Source organism: Daucus carota, chromosome 3 (assembly GCF_001625215.2).
Source record: "Daucus carota subsp. sativus chromosome 3, DH1 v3.0, whole genome shotgun sequence".
NCBI classification, from domain to species: domain Eukaryota; kingdom Viridiplantae; phylum Streptophyta; class Magnoliopsida; order Apiales; family Apiaceae; genus Daucus; species Daucus carota.
The window spans coordinates 38,764,608-38,786,628 of NC_030383.2; the positions used below are offsets into that span (position 1 = coordinate 38,764,608).

A 22,021-nucleotide genomic window follows, 5' to 3' on the forward strand; every position below is an offset into this window, starting at 1 on the left:
AGTGGCTAAAATAATTTTTTATCTATGTTATAATATATTTTTTTTTGTTAAAACGGGACCACGGTTCAAAATAATTTTTATCCAATTATAATTTTTAATTTTATCATAATCTATATATTCTTAACGTGTGCATTAGAATAATTTTTATTAGTATTGTGTTTGACAGTAAGGCGACTCAAACAAATATCTAAGTTATAATGTTTTTGTTATTAGTATTGTGTTTGACAAAATAGCGGCTCAAACTAATTTTGATCTAAATTATAATATTTAGTTTTATTATAAAAATAATAATTATGGATTAATATTGTATTTGACGGGAGTGCGGTTCGAACTAATCTTATTATTAGTATTGTATTTGACAGGATGACCACTTAAACAAATTTTTATATCAACTATAATATTTTTTTATTAGTGATATGTTTAACGGGAAGATGACTCAAAATTATTTTTATGCTATTATAATATTAATTAGTATTAAAATTATAACGCCGCCGCGAAGCGCGACTTTTTTCACTAGTTTAAAAGAATAACAATATGTTCTATGTGGAATCAAGTTTTATAATATACGCCATCAATATTATCTAATATTTTCTGTAAAAAAAGTTTATTAAATAAAAAGTTTATTAGGAAAATTAGAATAAATTATTACATTTAAAGATAAAATGAGAAATTACTAAGATAGACTCAGAAGTTCAAAGCCGGTAATTGACCTGCAAGTACTGGGCCAACCAAACAAGTCCTTAGCTGTGTGATGCGGCCACCCATGACATACCCGAACCCAAGATGTGGTTTTTATTTCATTTTGCTCATCTCTCTCGCTCCTCTCTCTCTCCCTCTCTCTCTAATCATCTAATCATATCACACACACATACACATACATAAACAACAAGTAAGATCTCCCTCATCTCAATTTCTACTTACAATTCCAAACATTTCTTGCATCTCTAATTTACATTACACTTTCTCCTCTCTCTTCTCTTCTCCTGTATCATCATCAGATTCAAGTTTTATAATAGTAACAGCAGGAATGCCAATTTATGATTTATTCGTGTAGAGTATGTAATTTGTGTATGTAATTAGCAGTAATTTATAAGTTGAATGCACTTGTAATCGATTCCCGAGCAAGCCTCGGGATCTGCTGAATTTCGTTACAATTTCTGTTAAACAAAGAAGAATATGTCATTAGAGAAGAAGAATGAACACCAAGAGGTGCCTGAGGCTGTGCCTGAGGATGAGAAACAAGTACCTGAGCCAACCTCCCCCAGCGTCGCGGTTTCTACTGAACATGATTGCGTTTTGCAGAAATTTCGGCTCTATGCAACTCAATCGGTGATCATTTCTCAATCCCTGCTCTTTTTCTTCATTAATTACTTTTACTTGCATTATTCGTATTATCAATTTGTGTCTGTTTGCTTTTTAGCTCATTTTATCGAAATTACTCTGCTTACATTTGTGAATTGTGGTTGACTTTCGTAACTAGCACTTCTTATTGCTTTATTTTGCAAGACCTAGTGTGTGTGACCTCTTGCTTTACAACTCTCCCCATATATTTTCGAACTTTTATGGACATAAAAGGTATATACATATCTTTCTAGAAAGTTGATGAGTGGTAGTAATGTCTGTTTGTCAACAACACAAATTTTTTTTTGGTCTGCAAGTATGTTGCAAATGGGTCATTTTTGATGAACCATGGTTATTACGTCACTTGGTTAAGTCGTGTTGATGGCGGGTGAGCTGCTGAGTGCTGACTGCCTAGAGAGGTTGAAATCATGCAAATATATCTATGTTTTGTTAATTTCGTGTGAGTTGCTGACTGCTAGATGTATAGGTTCAACTTCCACTTTAAATGGAATGCACTAAACTCCAGCAAGATTCCCCATGTCAAATATTTGTGGAAACAAGATTTATTATACCCTAGAATGAAAATAGTGAGTGTTGAGGAATCTTATATGGCTTTATGATGTTATATTGACATAAGCAAGAACTATATGCCAGGGTGGTCAACTGGGTCCACAACATCAGTGAAGTGAAGATTTAACTTGGCAAGTTATGTTGAATTTTGATTGTTATATATTTCTGTAGAACAAGACTATGGTTTATAACACCTAACTTTAGCTCTTTAGTTTGTTTTCTCATATGACAGGAAGAAATTAAACCAGACATGTCAAGTTAAAAAGATAATGGAAGATGTACGTTATTTATTTGAAGTATAGCATACATTTCCATGTTTTAACGACTAGTGCTCAAAGATGTACAGCTTTTTATGCACTAGTAACAACATTAGTACTCACTTGATATATTTGGCAAAGTTAAGTAGCCGTGATATGCATTATTGGATTTCTTCTCTATTTAAATTCTATTATATTTGCTCATTCTTATATTAAAGCTATTGAGGAATAAAACTTTGTATTTTATTCCTCAATAAAAGCTATTTACAAAGTTTTGAGGTTGACAAATAGCCTTTGTCATTGCAAATTGAGGTTTAAATTTACTCTGGATTCTCACACTTAAATTGTCTAGTAAATCCCCGTCCCACTATACCATATAAGTTACTTATTAATGATACTGCCTATTCGGAAAATCTGCAGTCTATTTTTTTAGAGTCTCTGTTGAATAAGTCTAGTTTGAGTTTGGAACTGTATATCTGCAGCTTGTCTCTATTCTATCTTGCAAACTTGAATAAGGTACTATGCTTCAAGCCAGTAATTTAGGTTGTATAAGTTTGTAGTTGTGAAATTAAAACATTTTTAAGTTCCTTCAGCATTGGTATGATACTTTTGTCCATGATATATATATATATATATTCCGGTTATTCAAATACATATACGATAATTGCTTTTACTTCATCATAGAACTTATGGAAGTCTGTTTCAGGTGCATATATTTTTAGCTTATGTTGCGATTGGTATCTTATATGTCTGAGAATGTATTCATCATTTGTACTTGCTGCTGCTGTGTCTACTAATATTTCTTCATGCATTGTCTGTGTAGTAACTTCTTCTCCTGCACTATATATTAGTTGGAGAGAATCTTAAAGTGTCGACAATAGATTGTTCATCTAATAACATCTTTTTATTATGTTCTATTCACATTTCTATCGACAAAAGCATGGACATATATGCTTGTAATATATACTTGAGTCCTTGTGTTGCAATCTTTTAATACAATTCCTATGTTTTACTGCAGAATTTCTATATGGTTGGAAGGAACAAAAATAGAACATACTGGAGAGTGTTAAAGATTGACAGGCTGGAGCCTTTAGAGCTTAATGTTTGTGAGGATCCTACCACATATACAGAAAGGGAATGCTCTGATCTATTGCGAAGGATACATGAGGGAAACATGTCCACAGGAGGGCTTAAATTTGTCACCACCTGTTATGGTGTCGTTGGTATGCATCTCTAGTTGCGATATGTCATTTCTATCTGAACTAACCTTAGTATAATTTGTTGCGGTTTGCGTTTGTTAGGATTCATCAAGTTTTTTGGGCCATACTACATGCTGCTTATCACAAAAAGAAGGGAGATTGGTTCTATCTGTGGTCATACCATATATGCTCTATCCAAGAGTGAGATAATTCCTCTTCCAAATCCTGTAGTTTGTTCTGACGTTGTGAATTCGAGGAACGAAAACAGGTTATTATCCAATTGTTTGCAGATTTTGATATTATCTTTAGAGCACCAGAAATTGTTATTTTATAGAAGCTTCGTCTTACAGAGATGGTAATTTATGATTTGTTTTTTTATGACAAGGTAAATTCTGATTTGTTGGGGGCACTAAACTATTGTTTCTTGTTGATGCCTATTTTTTGAGGGCTAAAAATTAAAAATAGTGCAGTCCTCTGCATTTAAAAGGGAACAGGGGAGTATATACACACAAATTTGGTCTCCGCCTGGAACCCTGCATGTTTAGGAACAACACTTGTTATGTAATTTCGATTAATTTTTATTTGTGATTTTTAATTTCTTTCCATTATTAATCTTTCCCTATCATTTATTCAACTAGAATGTTTAGATAGACAAGAATGTTCTACTTTGTGTTTAAATTATTGATGTTTATACCATGTGCTGAGCCTTTTTTGGAGAATTTTAATTCGCCGATAAATAAATTTTAGTGTTAAAGACATAATTATTCAGTCTTTATATAATTGATGCTTGCTATATCATATGCACTTTAATGTTTTCCAAATAATGTTTCGCATGCAAGCCTCTAAATTGGGTTCACTTGTATAATTAACTGTTTGATTAATAGCTAGTATAAATATGAATAGAGAGAGTGCACTTCAGCTTCAGTGAAATACGAAGGGTCTTAATAGAAGTCTCAAATACAAGTGATGCAGGAATATTGTAGTGGAGAATGTGTGAACCTGTTCAATAAAGTGATAGTATTTCTACAGATTAGAAGACATTCTTGTAAAAATTCTTGCAACACCAAGGCCACACTACTATCATATCTTGTACGACAAACATTCTTTTAGTGTGACCTCTTACTTCATAATTAAGTGTATGTGCATTTCTTTGACATTCAGTCCCTTAGACAATATCCTAAGCGGCAGTTATTAATATAGTGTTCTCATTGTTGTAGATACAAGAAGCTCCTTTGCACCCTGGATCTGACAAAGGACTTCTTTTTCAGCTACTCATATTATGTTATGCGTAGTCTGCAGAAGAACATGTGTGACGCAGAACCAGAACAGGTTCTTTACAATTCCATGTTTGTGTGGAATGAATTTTTAAGTCGTGGCATCCGGAACCTTCTCCACAATACTATTTGGACTGTTGCATTAGTCTATGGATTTTTTAAACAAGTGAGGTTCTTTTTCCTTTATATTTTACAAAGAAATTATGAGTGGCTAAAGTGGCTAAAAGTTGAAGTATTGTTTACTGATTTAAATTGACATATTGCGCCAACTAAATGAACTATCTTATGATCCATCTGTCCTCGATCACTGAATCTGAGTTCACTTTTTTTTTCTTTTTTTTTTTGGCATCTTCAATGAAATTTGAGGTCTAATTTGGTCCTTTTGTATATAAATATGTAAATCTGATTAATTATAAATGGACATTGTTCTTATCTCCACCCTCTAATAATAACACTAGGTTCGAGCTTCAGTTTGTTGGCAGCTGTTTAAGTATGGCGATAAACCCTTGATTTCCATTGTCCAGTGAATCTGATTAATATAAGTTTAAATTTTTTATCTGCTTAACAGGACATTTACTTTGACACTCATAAATGCTATAGAAGTTCTATATTCGTATTATTAACATTATGTGCTTGGATATCAGGATACACACACTTTTTCTGGACGGAACTTTAAGCTTACTCTTATTGCAAGACGATCAAGACATTATGCTGGGACAAGGTTAACTTTATATTATTACAAAGAACCAGTTGGGTCTGCGTTGCTGGAAATATAAATTTAGAAACTCTTTTTCTTCCCAGTTGTTTTATTAAATTATGCGATATCTGCGTGCTGTGTGATTTGTGAAAGAACATTAAATGTGATGTTTTGGTCAAGGCTACAATCCAATTTGACATTTGATGCTGATGTATTAGTTAGTTTTCAGCACTTCTGCTGTGACCTTTAAAAAGTCTATGCCATCTCCGAAAATTGAACGAGATATTATACATTGTTGGGCATAATCTACAAAAGAAGCTCATATACTAGGGCATAATATACAAAAGAAGGTCATGTAGTTATTAAATTGACATGAGAGTTTGTAAATGTACATTATAATATAATTTATAATAGTTCACTACAGATTCTGGGCGGAAGCAGTTATGAATGATAAATGTTTGTTGCAAGAACAATGTTAAAATAGAAATCACTGACGTAAATGATTAGCATGATGATAATACACTAATTATTTATTCTGACTGTAAGATTTGGCGGGTCTTTATGTTTACGCTATTATTATGCATTGCATTCTAAACACTTACATTTAATGTTGGTCTACTGGGTCTATATTGATTTTGAAGCTGTAAGGGTCCTTTATTGACAATTTGAGCTTAAAATTGTCAGAGGGTTTACAAAGTCAGTTGGAAGCTTCTTATGACTATTATGACATGGCCGTCTAAAATATTTGTTTTAATCATTAATCCCTCCATCCCACCCAATTATATACACTGGGTATGGATACGGTGACCAAGAAAAAGTGTAAAAATGAGTTATGAAAAGTGGGTAAAGTGGTGGGACCCGTTTATATTTAATGATAGATTTGAGATAGTAGAGGAAAGTAGTGGGTGTAATAGTAATTATAATATTATAGAATGGAGATAGTGGAAGAAAGTAGTGGGTGTAATAGTATTTTATATTATTAAAAGTTACTATTTTTGGAACGTATAGAAATGATGGGACATCCCAAGAAGGAAATTGTATAGAAATGAATGGGACATAGGGAGTACTACTTTTTTTCTCTCTCCAGCAAGGTTTTTCAACAGCAGTATTCGTTAGTCATATTTAATTCCTATTCCATAGGTTTTTGTTGAAAGCATTTCCAATACTAGGATAAAATTCTTTAGTTATATACTTTTGTGGTGCGTCTATTCCCATTTCATTGATACCATTCTTAGAATAAAATTATGTATATCCATTTTTGGTATAGGTATTTAAAACGTGGTGTTAATGAAAAAGGACAAGTTGCTAATGATGTGGAGACGGAGCAGATTGTATTTGAAGATTCTCCTCAAGAGTGTCCTGCGCAAATTAGTTCTGTTGTACAAAATCGTGGGTCCATTCCACTTTTCTGGTCTCAAGAAACTTCACGTTTGAATCTCAAACCTGATATTATAGGTTTGTTAGTGTAGTTACTTGGTAACTTTTTATTATCATTTCAAATCATGGTGACTGACGCATGGTTTTCAGTATCAAGGAAGGACCAGAATTATGAGGCTACCAGACTTCATTTTGAAAATCTTGTCAAGAGATATGGAAACCCTATAATAATTTTGAATTTGATAAAGGTAAGTTCCAGAGACGTAATTAGGATTTAATTTTTGAAATCATCTTCCAGATCTTTTGATTCAGGCATAAAACACCTTATAATCTTGGAACACATGTTAATTAAGGTTGTAGGTGTGTGTATAGACTATCTAGAGTTTCTAATGATAGGGATTAGGGAATGATATATCATTTCTCAGTTATCTCTTTCCTAATTTTTTGGTTTGGAATCAACAGACCCATGAAAAAAGGCCCCGAGAGTCTATTCTTCGTGCAGAGTTTGCGAATGCTATTGAATATATCAATAAAGACTTGTCAGAAGAAAGTCATTTAAAGTTTCTTCACTGGGATCTGAACAAGCATTCTCGGAGGTATATGTCCGTCTTGCAATTTCTTTATGGTTTCCTAAATTTAACTTTATTGAGTGATATGTGCTGTTGATGTTGATTCACTCTTCCTTTTCCTTGACACTTTCATTATTTGTTTTATTTTAAAGTTTTAAGTTTTTTTTTGTTTATCTAAGAAAAATACTTTGACTTTGTCCAGCAAAGAGACAAATATCTTGCTAACTCTAGGAAAACTGGCCGCATACGCATTGACACTTACTGGTTTGTTCTACTGTGAAGTTGCACCTGACTTGACTTCGGGAAGTTTAAAATGGCCTTACTTTGAGTAAGTTAATCTTTCACTATATCAATTCATGTCTTTAAATCTTATTATATATATATATATATATATATATATATATATATATATGTATATGTTCGTCAATGTGAAAATAATTGTTAGTTACATCTGCTGAAAGTCAAGTTTTTTCCGTTTATTTTCTTTTGATCTGTCCAAGGCAGTTCTTATTGCAATTCCGATGGCCTAAACGCCCTGTATGATGTTTTTCATTCAGTTGATTTGGAAATGCAGTTCTGCAATCTTAACTTCAAATTGCAGATGTTTTTGTACTATTTAATATTTATCTTTTCCACACCCAGACAATTGCGATATAGAGCCCGTTTGCCTGGGCTTATGACTTATGATTTAACATGACTTAATGTGATAAGTGGGGAGCTTAAAATTTCTGTTTGGGTAATTTTGACTTGTAACTGACTTATAAGTTATTAAAATTTTTTAATAAAAATTAAAGTGATCTATGGGTAACTTATGTCTTGAGGGTAATTTTTATAAAAAAAAAAGTTTAAAAAAATTAATTCACTAAAAAAAGTGCCTCCAAACTGACTTCTGGCTTATTACATAATCAGACAATTTTTAGCTTAAAGTCGAAAATGGCTTAAAACCCGGGCTTTAAGCCCAGACAAACAGGCTCATAGTCCATACCCATCTAAAGTACTCTTTGGCGATACATCTTTCTATGTTTCCTTGACTTTAACATACTAAGGGTTTCAGTCTCAACTGTTTTTTTAATGTGTACTCTGCATGTTAAAATAGGTGTAATCTTTAAATATTGACTAGAGGATTCAAGTAGCCCAGTGATTAAAGTTCTCATTTTCAATTTAGTTGTGAGTTTGATACAACCCTTTTTTTTGCTTGGATATTGCCATAAGAATAGATTTGTAGTTCCGTTCCCTACTCGAGTTATGTAAGAGCAGTGATATATTATACCTCATGTAACCTTGAGGACCACTTCTATGGTGTAAGCAGTTTCGTTGTGCGAGTACTTGGATTTTTCGGATTTTTTTGTTGTGTTCTCATGGACATTAGTTCCTTGGCATGACTAGAACTAGTTGTCGAGGAAAACCAGAGAGACATGAAGAAACTATATGCTGTTTAAAGTTCATGGGGTTGTACAAGAGTAATATCTCTCATGAACTCTATTGAATTCACTGCAAAGAAATTTGCAGAAGATGACCAATATTCAAATCATAGAATTCCAGATTGCTAAATCACATTGATATATATTATGTGTGATTGACATATGAAAATGTAATATTTCCTCTAAGAATGTTTGATGCATTGATTGTAAAGTGGTAATGCATTTGTGACACAGGAATGTTGTTGCTCCGGACATAACCTCCCCAAGAAATTGCAATAGTTCCAATGGTAGACTATGTGATAGTGACAATGAGGACATAAATAACCCGGAATTGAGGCAAACTTGTGATAGTTATGTTGCCAATGGGAGTCACAATATCAAACCGCCTTTGTTCCAAAAAGGAGTTCTTAGGACCAACTGCATAGACTGCTTAGATCGAACTAACGTTGCACAATATGCATATGGGCTGGTTGCTCTGGGTGAGCAGCTACATGCTTTAGGATTGAAAGAAGATTCTTCTAAAATTGACCTCGATGACCCTCTGGCTGATGATTTAATGAAGTTATATGAAAGAATGGGCGACACACTGGCACACCAGTATGGTGGTTCAGCTGCACATAATAAGGTATTCTAATGCCTTAAGATCTGATTAAGTGTTTTGAATATGCATATTCTATCAAATTGATTAAACTGGCATATTAAATTTTATATGTAAGGTTTCGGACAGATGATTTACAGTGTTGATCTGTATATATGTTTATTTTGACGAAGTTAATTATACTTTAGCATTTTAAGGATTTGTTAGCATTTCATGCTTGATTAAAACATTGATTTTTGTATGAATGCATTTATGCAAGAGTTGAGAAGTGTTAATTGACAAGAATAATAAATGCTTCAGATACATACAATATTAGTTTCTAATGATAATTTTCTCTGTACGGTAATTTGCATCTTTACTTTTTTGTTGTATTTTATTAGTGCAATCTAAAAACTGTATGTATATTAAAACTAGAAACAGTTTAACACTTACCGACTACTAATTCAAGGGGTTTTATATCAAAGTGGCCATCATTCTCGTTAAAATATCTCACCTAGCTACCCCATCTCCACAGGGACTCATTTCAAACACTCAAATCACTATAAATATCACTAGGTTAAAATTAGGAAGCACATTGACAGAAAACTTAACTGAATCCTAGTCAAAAGATGAACTGTAAAGCACGTGGCTCATATGATGAAAATAAATCACAACTATAAATGCAGAGGCACATTAAAACACATATATAAATATAATATGTTTTTAATAATCTTCTCTTAACACTTTCAACCTTAATTTGTTCTTGTTCTTGATTTGTAGTGATTAAACCAAAAAATCCGAATTACCTATATGTCTAAAACTAATCTATTAGGAAAAAGATCCTTGATTCTGTTAAAAAAAAAAATTCAAGATTCAACAAAGTGATATAAATAGTGATTGAGTGCTTTAAACGAGTCCCCATGGAGATCGGGTAGCTAGGCGAGACATTTTAGCGAGAACAGTGGGCACTTTAAAATAAACCCCTAATTCAAGGCAGACATGGTCCATATCAGTTTCTATTGGCAATTCCGCATTTCAATATCCAATGAAAAAAAGTTCAGAGTTCTGAAATATTTTTTAATTCTCCACTGTTTGTATTTCATTAGAGACTGTAACTACCTCTATATTGCATTGTTAAATTGAGTATTTATGTTCTTATCTGTTCCACAATTTTTAATCTTCTTGTACACAACTTTTCTTCTTTATAGATTTTCTCCCAGAGGAGAGGACAATGGAAAGCAGCAACGCAATCCCAAGAATTCTTTAGAACTCTTCAACGGTATTACAGTAATGCCTACATGGATGCAGAGAAACAAAGTGCCATTAATGTGTAAGTTATATATGGATTTATTGTCTAAATTATTACAGTCAGTTTATTAATTGTAAGCTGATTTTGTTGTGGTAGGTTCTTGGGGCATTTTAAGCCACTAGATGGAAAACCCGAAGTCTGGGAATTGGATACCGACCAGCGTTATAATGCATATCGCTACGGTCAACAATACGCTGATGAGAATGCAAGGTATGGAGCTAATAGATATTTTTCTTAGTCCGCTATCAACCTGCAATAGTTGAGAGAATTATCAACACTCTCTAAACTGCAGTAGACACACTAACTGCAGGCCCAAGATCAGATTCTTCACACTAGGCAGAACACTCGCACACACTGCTGTTTAACTTAAGAGAGAACAGATTACTTATAAAATATTCTTATTGCTGAAATCTGAGTTGATACAAATCTGCATAATGCATTTTATAGTAGTAATAGAATGTTCTGGATAATAACTAGATGCATGAGCCTAGATAGATTCATAGTACTTATATTAAATGAACATACATTAATCTTTCTAATGCATGAACCTATAGAATAGATAATTATCTTCTCAGTACTTCTAGAAACTTCAGGAAGTTTGCACAATATTTCAACACTCCCCCTTTGTGCGAAGTTCAGGAACCAAGCCGAGTTGTTCTCTAATAAACTCAAATTTCGCCTTAGGTAAAGCCTTCGTAAATATATCAGCAAGTTGTTCATTTGTATCAACTTTGATAAGATCAATCTCCTCTTGCAACACCTTCTCCCGTATGAAATGATAATGCACTTCAATGTGCTTAGTCCTCGCGTGAAATACCGGATTTGAGGCTAGTCGAATCGAACTCATATTGTCACAATATAACTCCACTGGTTGCATAGAAGCATGAGAAATATCCTTAATTAATCTTGTTAACCACACACACTCTTGTGCAGCAAGTGTGGCAGCATTATATTCTGCCTCCGTACTTGATAGTGCTATGGTAGCTTGCTTCTTGCTGCACCACGATATCACAGATGACCCAAGGTCAAAACAATAGCCTGAAGTGGATCGTCGTGATGAGGGATCTCCTGCCCAATCTGCGTATGTGAATCCACTAAGTAAAACTTCTGCACTTTGTTTATACATCAACCCGTAGTTCATTGTATTCTTAAGATAGCGAAGTATCCTTTTCACTGCATCCAAATGTGGCTTCCTTGGCTTTTGCATAAACTGACTAACAACTCCAACCGGAAATGATATATCTGGCCTTGTGATTGTCAAATAAATCAAACTTCCAACCAAAGTGCGATATGTTTTTTTCATCCTTGAGCTCCTTTCCAGAATTAGTTCTGAACTTCAGGTTCTGTTCCATTGGTGTAGCTGCTGATCTGCAATTAATCATCTTAAATTTCTTAAGAATCTTTTTAGTATATTGACTTTGAGAGACAAAAATACCTTCCTTGCACCTTGATACCTCCAAACCAAGAAAGTTTTTCAGCTCCCCTAGATTTTTCATCTCAAAACGGATAGCAAGTTCATCCTTTAATCTATTGATTTCTTGCTCATCATTCCCGGTTATTATCATGTCATCGACATATAATAACACAAGTACGTGCACCTTCGAATCCTTCTTTATAAATAGACTCGCATCAGCACTTGAGGAAGAATAACCACAAAATGATAGATATTGAGCAATTTTTCCGAACCAGGCCCGTGGTGCTTGTTTAAGCCCGTAAATAGCTTTCTTGAGACGACATACATAGTCTGGAAATTTCTTTGATTTAAACCCCAAAGGTTGCTCCATATAGATTTCCCTATCAATGTCTCCGTAAAGGAATGCGTTCTTCACATCTAGTTGCCAAAGTTTCCATCCCTTTGAGGCGGCCATGGATAGAATAGCTCGAACAGACGTCATCTTTGCAACTGGACTGAAAGTTTCTTCATAGTCCAGCCCATAACTTTGGGAGAAACCACGAGCCACAAGCCTCGCTTTATAACGATCAACACTTCCATTTGATTTACGCTTGACTTTGTAAACCCACTTACAAGAAACTGGTTTAACTCCTTCAGGTTTAGGAACTAGATCCCATGTCTCGTTCTTATGCATTGCTGATATTTCCTCTTTCATAGCAACTTCCCAATCTGGATTGCCTTTGGCATCTTCATACGATGATGGTTCAGATTCATCAATTGGGCCAGCAAAGAAGCATTCAGTAATCTTATCATATTCAGCTCCAATAGTGTAGTCAGTGTATCTTTCATTCCTCTTCCGTGTTCTTTGTGATCTTCGAGGCTGCTGATCCCTTCCATGAGTTTCATTATTTTGTTCATGAGTTGTTTCACTTTCACTTTCAGAATTATCGTGAGGCACATTTGTAGCTGAAAGAGTTTCTCTGTCATGTGCATCTTCATTCTCATCGTTTGATGGATCTGCAAGCTTTGTTAATATAGGTTGTACATAGTAAGACGATGTTTCATCAAAGACAACATCTCTTGATGTCACAACCTTAAGTGTTTCGGGATCCATGCATCGCCATCCTTTCCTATTAGGATCATAGCCCACAAATACACATTTCTTTGCCTTGGGATCCATTTTGGCACGTAGCTGGTCTGAAATATGAACATAGCATGTAGAACCAAAGATTCTGAAGTATGAAACCGAGGGTTTCTCCTTGTACAGAAGTTCATAGGGAGTTTTCATGTTGATAACTTTTGAAGGCAAGCGGTTTATCACATGACAAGCACACCACATAGCTTCTGCCCACAACTCTTGAGGAAGATTTTTTTCATGTATCCAACTTCTGCTTACCTCTTGTAAATGCCTCAGCTTGCGTTCAGCAACTCCATTTTGCTGCGATGTTCGCGGACATGTAAATTGTCTTCTTATTCCATGTCTCTCACAAAAATCAGCAAACTCGTTTGATGTAAATTCCCCTCCATTATCAGTCCGCAAACACCTGATCCGTCTTCGAAGCTCCCCCTCAATCTTCCTTTTGAATTGCTTGAAGACTGAGAACGTATCAGACTTCTCTTTCATGAAGAACACCCATGAAAACCTCGTATAATCATCGACAATTACAAGCATATACTGAAGGCCAGTATAACTCGCTGCATTACTTGTTAATAAATCAGCATGGATCAGCTGCAAAGTCTTTGTACTTCTTATTGAAGATTTTTTGAATGGAAGACGATGAGCTTTACCATATTGGCATCCTTCACAAACAGCTTCATGAATAGATTTTCCCAAATTAGGCAACCCATTTACAATGTTGTTTGCTGAAATATTTTTCAGCTTCTCGTAGCTCACATGAGCCAAACGACAATGCCACAAAGATGCTTTATCTTGCCGGCTTGTTTTCTCCACGAAAGATTCGTTTGCTGACAACACATAGAGAGAATTAACTCTCTTCCCACTTAATACTGTATTACCGTCAATGCTTTTGACATTCTCCAGAATTTTGAAATCATTTGGACCAAATAAAACATATCGACCAGAATTTGTTAATTGGGAAACAGAAATCAGATTTTTTGTCATACCGGGAACATGGTATACACTGGTCAGATTTACTGGTCCTTGCACTGCCTTAACCTTTACATTTCCCTCCTTCTCAACTGGATGAATGGAGTTGTCTGCCGTCACGATTGCTTTATTTCCGATGTATTCCTTTTGCTGTGAAAGTAAAGAATCATTGCCTGTTAAATGATGAGAGCAACCTGAATCAATTATCCAATCTTTTGAATAATCGATAGTTGCAAAACCTTCTTCTACATTGCCTTTATCAAGAGAAGTTAAGGCTGATTCTTGTATAAAGTTCTTCAAATTTGTCGTCTCAGTTGAAAGACAAGTTCCCCAATCATCAGAATGTTCCTCGTTTTGAGAAACACTTGCGTTTCCTTCTACAAATCTTGATCTGCAGAACTTCTTTATATGTCCAGGTTTACCACACCTGTTACATATAATCTTCTTCCTAGCCTCGTATTGCGAATTGTCAGAATTCCTCTCCTTTTGATTGAAGTTCTTCCCCGGCCAGCTTCTGTGCTCCTCACTGTTGGAACTCCTTTTCCAATCAGCTGCTCTTTTGGGATTATTTGCCTTCCAACTCTTGTTATTATAAGTATGGTGCCTTTGTTTTCTAGCGAACAGCACTTCATCATTTTCTGAAATTGAAGTTTTCGCCATCTGCATTACCAAGGCTTCTTGATTGGTTAGCAGATTCTCCAATTCGATGATGTTAGGCTGATTTGCCCATCCTTGGATCGAAGTCAAGAACGGGGTGTACACTGATTTGCCCATCCTTGGATCGAAGTCAAGAACGGGGTGTACTCTTTCTTTATGCCACGAACAAGATATCTTCACATTCGGGCTTCTTTGATAGGCTCATCTGGATCAAGTTCAGAAATTTCAGCACATAAATTCTTCACTTTCTGAAAATATTGAGCAATCGTCATGTTCCCTTGAGTTGTATTTGCCAACTCATTCTCCAAAAATTGAAGTCTGGCCGTGTTCTTTTTTGTAAAAAGCTTCTCCAATGTTTCCCAAACGTCCTTTGGAGACTCCTTATCTCGAATGTGATCAATTAGATCTTTGTGAATAGAGCCTCGCAATGCAAACAAGGCTTTCCCGCACTTAATCTTCCACTTTCTTCTTGCTTCAGAATTTTCAGGTGTATCCGGGGGCAAATCTGTATCACCTCCATCAACAATATCCCATAGATCTTGTCCTTGGAGATACGCCTTCATGCACATCCTCCAATATTGATAGTTGTTGTTTGTAAGTTTCTCCATGCCGAACTGATTTAATGCGCCACCATTAATATCCATCTGTTCATGAACCAAAAACAGGAACCAGCAGCTGCCTGCACAGATTTTCTGTCTTGAACAAATTTTCTGCCAGCAAGTAGCCTCCACAGATCAGTTGAAAAACACAGCTCTGATACTAAGTTGAGAGAATTATCAACACTCTCTAAACTGCAGTAGACACACTAACTGCATGCCCAAGATCAGATTCTTCACACTAGGCAGAACACTCGCACACACTGCTGTTTAACTTAAGAGAGAACAGATTACTTATAAAATATTCTTATTGCTGAAATCTGAGTTGATACAAATCTGCATAATGCATTTTATAGTAGTAATAGAATGTTCTGGATAATAACTAGATGCATGAGCCTAGATAGATTCATAGTACTTATATTAAATGCAGATACATTAATCTTTCTAATGCATGAACCTATAGAATAGATAATTATCTTCTCAGTACTTCTAGAAACTTCAGGAAGTTTGCACAATATTTCAACAGCAATATGCAAAATTTGTTGCAATTGTGTACTCGTGCTATGAAGCTGATGAATTTCTCCTTACTGTAATTGCTCATGTTCTGCATATATAGGTCATTTATCCACAGATCATTGTCCGAGAATATACTTCATGAAAGCAGTTCCCTGATGTCAAACTCAAATAGCAAGGGTTTATCTAAATCTGCCCTTTCTGACAGATGCCAAGAAGGAAGCAAGGTGTTTGGTGAATCAACAACAGATGTTTCAGCTTGTGAAACTGACTTGAGCTTCTCAAGGTTTGTTTACTTTGACTTTTTATATAAACGTAACTGAAGTTGAGCTGTACAATGTCTTGCTTTCTCCATGAGGAAAAAACATGTTTTCTGAAGTTGTATGAAATGTAACACTAATGGTTTAAGATTTGTTGCATGGGTTGCTGATACTAATATAAAGAGGGTGAGGATGATAAGAAGATGAAAGCCATGGCAGGATGCTAGGAATAGTAATGGTGCTTACCCATGAGGCACTAGCAAACAAGACACTGAGATGGAATTGTATAATTGTTACTAAGAATAATATACATGCTAATTAACATTTATACACTTCAAATCAATTAGTAACAAATATAAGCTGATGAACTATATGATAAATTTCTTTGTATATACTACATTGCGAACCTAATGTAAAGAATAAAAACACAATATCGATTTAGCATAGAGTAGTTTGATGGTGGACAACTTTCAGAAAGAAGGATTTCTGGAATAAAAGAAAATGAAAGGATATTACTTGCCCAAAAAAAAAAAACATAAGTTTGCGTCAACGGCGAAGATTCTCTAGTCCCTAAGGTAATTAAACTGTTAAAGATCCTCTGAACGGCAGTATGGATAAACGGTTTCGATCGCAATAACAATACGAGAACAATCTCAATTTTAGTAAAATCCAAGATCGTAAATAGAAAGCATGAGGTTATAGGAGGAAAACCCTAAATGTGAACAAGTAAGACCTAATAAAGGGTACTAACAAATAAGGAAACAAATTAGCTGTTAGACATCACAATAAATTCATTACAATCTTTAACCGCTTACGAAATTTGAATAGTTAATTCGTGTTTTGAAAGGGAGGATTTGGTGGAATTATTTATATTTCAGTTTTAGTTTAGGAATTATGAGTTGATGTTGCGGTTATAAGTAGGAAGCGACTTGTATGTTTGAAGGCATGAAGACATATGATGAAAGCGCGTGTGCGTAAGAATAAAAACTGATTTTAGTCTGAACGTCTCGTACTATTTCTAGACTATTATAACTATTAAATACATTCATGTTCTCATTATATATCAGTTAGTTGGTTACTATAACATCATTTTTTGTTCCTTGGACAATGGCAAACATGAAACGACTTGACAAGCAGATGTTAAAAGTTGAATTAGAATTTTAAAGGATTAATTTAAAAAAAAATTATAAGGTATAGACAAAAGCCCATTATTCGAACATCTTTGGATGCATTTACCAATGGTTAAATGAAATGCCTTAAAACAGCAACACCAATTTTCGAAGTTTTGGAGCAAAATTTGGATAGTGGTGAAAACAAAGAACAAGGTGCTTATTTGACTGATGGCTCGCCACCTCTAAAAGCATCCAAGGACTCGTTACCGCGATCTAAAAAATTCTTGTTTGAAGGCATAAAATTTAAAGGCCAGAACATTACTTTGAATTCAATAATCTCTTGTCACCAACAGTGAAGGTTTGGTCTGTTGTAGTATGCAATCAAGATGATGTTTTACTTTGGTACCATTTCATGAAAACTCAAAGAACTTCTTGCAACTTCGAAGAATTTAGAGAAATATTGATGGAGAGTCAGGGGTCGCTGATTAAATAAAAAAGGAAAAAGAAGGATTGATGGCACAATTTTTCCTTTGAACCTTGTGGAAAAGGTTGACTAATAATGACACCTTGTATATTGATCCATTATAGAGATTCATAGAGTTTGTTGGCCAGGAGGTTTGCAGGAACATGCCATGTATATTTATGGATGGTTTTGGGTGAGGTCCTCTTTTTTTTTTTGTCAGATATGGTTTTGTAAAGCCAGAGAACTCAATGCAGCATAAGAGAGAAACCTATTCTATCGTGACCACGTTTAGATGAGGAACCTATGAACTAATTTTATACTATTAATAATTAATATCAACGGTAGATATTGAAATTGAAACTAGTGGCAGTTTTGCAACTATGTTAATCGGACTCTTCATTTTACCTTCGAGTACTCACTCTGACATGGGCAATTCTACAAGTGTAAGATTGGGCAATTAAAGATTTTGCAACCTAAAATGTTCACAAGTACAAAAATGTAGCATAAAAATATTAGAATCACATAATTGCAAATTGATCAAAATCTAATCTATGACGAGGAAATTGATTTGGAGAGATTAAAGGTGAATATTGGCGAAATTTTATATTGAAACAATCGAAGGTTAACAAGTGTGATACTGGAACAAGAGCTATTGATAGGGTTTTATATTTGAGTTCTATAGTGGGAGCCAAAATTGCGAAGAATGCAGATTCACAATAATCAACAATATATGAAGAACAAAAGGAAAAATGGCTGATAGTAAGTGATATGATGCAACTGTTTTAGGTGATATTCTTTATAAAATTTATACAAAATGGATATTACCTTATTACCCCTATCTTTCATTTTTGATATCATTTGATCTTTAGACTATCTTGCTGCTTTAGGCATACATGATAACACTCAGCCTGTAACTAGTTCTTCGGTCTTCATGTCTAAATTTGTGCACCGTTGTTAATCCTATATCTTTATCAGCCTGTCGTATGTGAAAAAGAACTATACAAAATTGATATTACATTATTGTTCTCTTCAGTTCAGTTATAATTTAATATTAAGTTGATCTAGATCAACAAGGGAGCTTGTTCGTAGTTTTTCGGACCTTGCTTCTTATTTTTTTTCTCGATTATTAAATCAAAGCATATATCTTTGTACGTGCAAGCACAATTGTTTACATGTAAACAATGTCTAACTCCTTTGTGATTAAATGTTTCTATTCTAGGTATACACAGCAGATGCCGCCCAGGAAGCTTTTCCCTGACGGGCAAAATGACAGATGCCTCCAGTGTGACAGTGGGGATGCCCTTGACTGCTCAAATTTTGTTGACCTAGATTGGCTTTCCTCTTCTGCAAATTCATGTGATGAGTTGTTTGACAGGTAATTTTGTTGGCTTTATGAAGCTATAATTTTTTAGTGTGATATCTTTGTAATTGAATTAAGGTTTCTTTATTTGTGGAAAAAAAACGACTAGTTGGTTTTTATTTGTTTATATATTTTTGTGGTGCGGCGGGGGATTAAAAACTTAAGCCTTCTTGTTTAATTAAGGTTTTTTTTTTTAAGGTGTTCGTTGTGGATTGCAACCCTGTATATATAGGGTCGCGCTCAAATGAGAACCCACACTAGTGTGAGAAATGAGATTTGATCTTGTCCACTCATTTAATACACTATATTCATCTCTCACCATCCATTAAATATTTTAATATTTCACTATTTTCTAATTCAACTACCCATCACCTTCAACCACCGACGACCACCACCACCACCTCCGGCGACCACCAGAAAATTACCACCGACAAACATAAAATCACTGCCGGCAACGAAAAATCACTACCGGAAAACAAAACATTACCACCAGAAAACGAGAAATCGGCGCTAGAAAACTAAAATCACCACCGCAAAACAAAAATTACCACCTCAAAAACAAAAATCACCAAATTTATGCATATTTTAGTATCAATAGCTTATACATGGGTGTTATTAAAATATCCCCCAACTTAAAACAAATTAGGGTCCATAATTAAATTAAGGTTTACATATGTTTTGGGTTTATATGACTGAATTATTTGTTGTAATTGAATTTTGGGGTTGATTAATTGGTTGAGGGAAGCTTTCGGGGGGTGGTGAAACTTTTGTGTAACTGCTAGCTCCTATATGTGTACCCCACCTTTGCGTAACTGTAACTTATATAACTGTAAATGTTAGTCCTTACACGTATGAATGGTTTTTTATTTTGTTTTTGTATTTCATGTTATTAATATATTTTATGTTTTTATTTTGCTATCATATTTTTTTATCCATTTTTTTAATTTTTTTAAGTGCTTTTAAATCATACTATCAATATTAAAATACATCAAAAACGATAATGAACATACCTAAAAGTTAAGAAATATATTTATACAAAAATTGTACATGTTTATCCTTTTTTCATATTAGAAAAAACTTAGGTTCTTTGTTTTATATAATTTTAAGTACTTTATTTAAAATATACTGTAATATTTACAAAGTTTATCAAAATATCTTCTATATTTCAAAAACTTGCGACATATTTCATAGAACAAAACAAAAGCATAAGAAAATATTATAACAAACAATAAAAATTGGAATATATAACAAAGGAATTACAGAACATGCGAGAAAATAAAAAAATTACACAAATAAAAAATCATATTTCAGATAAATAAATAAAATGCAGAACATGTGAGAAAGCTACAAAGTATAAACAAATACAGGACATTTTATTTTTTGTTCTTCAATTTTTAATGTTATGTATTTTATGTAGTGTTACAGGCAAGTACGTGTCCTTTATGCCGTGTGTTTTTAACATTTAAATTATTGTAAGAGTTACTAGTTTACCATATTTGTTGGATCCTCAAGGAGAAGGTCCATGTATATATATCTAGAGAGAGAGAGAGAGAGAGAGAGAGAGTATATGAAGTTAGCTGGTATATCAGTATTTGTAATATATATTTAACTATGTAGCAGATACTTGGCCGGCCCAGTTTGGTGATTAAAATTTGCGTTTACAGTTCAGTTGTTTTAGTGACCCATCTTAAATAATATTTGCTTATCTGCCTTTAGATTTTTCTTCTAGCCTTTTAGGTTTCACTTAAGCCACAAGTAGCAAATTAGACTGTGATGTCGCATCATTGGGTGTCTTGGAGCTACATTTAGTGCAGATCTTCTAATCATCTAAGTGTTTTTTGAAGAACTTATTAGCCATCTTGACTCCATGAATGCAGGTCAGCGCTCACAAGTTCACCAATTGCTATGTTGTCATCGGAAAACATTGCTAGTGAGCCAGTAGCAGGAACAAGTACATCCACGAGTGGATATGGATCCACAATGAAGGTCAGTAGAATCTTAACTATGCGTATATGTATAAATGTTGTAGGGCCATAGTATCAAAGGCTTACACATTATCTAAAGAAAAGCTTCATAGAAAATAGGAAAAGAAAAGAAGAAATGCCTGACCCTTTCTCTTGCCAAGTACTAAGAATTACATGGCTTTTTTGCTATATGGATCCCCAATTTATAAAAACAGTGTTCTATATTTAATGCATGGCTACATTGGTAGGTGATGGAAATGAGTGGCACAGAGGTATCGTATGATGGTCATAACAATATTGATGTTGCAGAGGACTTTTCAGACAGTTTTGCTCGCTGGGTAAACTCCGGAGAGACGCTCTGCCATTGAAATCAGCTAAAAATCACACAGCACTAAGCATTGAAATTGAGCTTGTTCAGAAGTGGCGTCCTCGTGAGCATCACTTAAATTTCAGACGGATGAAAACCAAAACGAATACTTTTATATACCAGCCTTTAGATATGTGATAGTATATAGTCAAATATATATTACCCTCACTAGTGATTTCAGTGTTAATTTGACTTGTGAACCCCTTGCACAAAGACTATAGTATAAAAAAGTAAATGAGTTGCCATTCCTTTTGTAGCTTTCTCTGTTTTGTGACTACTGTTGTAAATATTGTATATCTTTATATAACTTGGAGCTTTGCTGTTAAGTTTATCTGTAATCTATTGATCGCACTGATATCTGTGTCACGTAGTTAATTATCTTCCTACAATCAGAATATGAAATGTCCGAAAACTTAAAAGTTGGCTCGAATTTTCATGTTACACAAAACAGCTACGAAACCATCCTATTAATATGGAATATTGTTATGTCTTCAGCTCGTCTTGTACACAAGTCATGACCCCAATCGACACGAGCTCGTCAAATTTACAGGAATAATTAGATGTGTTGTAGTATTGAACTATTTGTTTTATATATATATGCGCATTGCGGTGGTCTATAAAAATTATATTATTAATTC

The 22,021-nt window shown here is 34.2% G+C and overlaps 1 protein-coding gene across 3 annotated transcripts; it reads left to right on the plus strand.

Moving 5' to 3' along the window:
• The first annotated feature begins 770 nt into the window (after positions 1-770).
• LOC108214384 (phosphoinositide phosphatase SAC3) lies at positions 771-21,709 on the plus strand. 3 transcript variants are annotated; one of them, XM_017386361.2, is made up of 16 exons: positions 771-1,329; positions 3,187-3,391; positions 3,470-3,635; positions 4,585-4,807; positions 5,286-5,362; positions 6,606-6,793; positions 6,866-6,963; positions 7,178-7,311; positions 7,487-7,612; positions 8,940-9,330; positions 10,491-10,612; positions 10,688-10,801; positions 15,961-16,143; positions 18,912-19,067; positions 20,930-21,038; positions 21,265-21,709. In XM_017386361.2, exons 1-16 carry the CDS (start codon positions 1,177-1,179, stop codon positions 21,382-21,384), a joined length of 2,565 nt encoding a protein of 854 aa, XP_017241850.1. In that variant the 5' UTR covers positions 771-1,176; the 3' UTR covers positions 21,385-21,709. The 3 variants fall into 3 exon arrangements, with proteins under 3 accessions (XP_017241850.1, XP_017241851.1, XP_063944826.1); XM_017386362.2 differs by having other exon boundaries at positions 1,025-1,329; positions 16,066-16,143; positions 21,265-21,639; XM_064088756.1 differs by lacking the exon at positions 771-1,329 and adding an exon at positions 2,073-2,189 and having other exon boundaries at positions 21,265-21,639.
• The last annotated feature ends 312 nt before the right edge of the window (positions 21,710-22,021 follow it).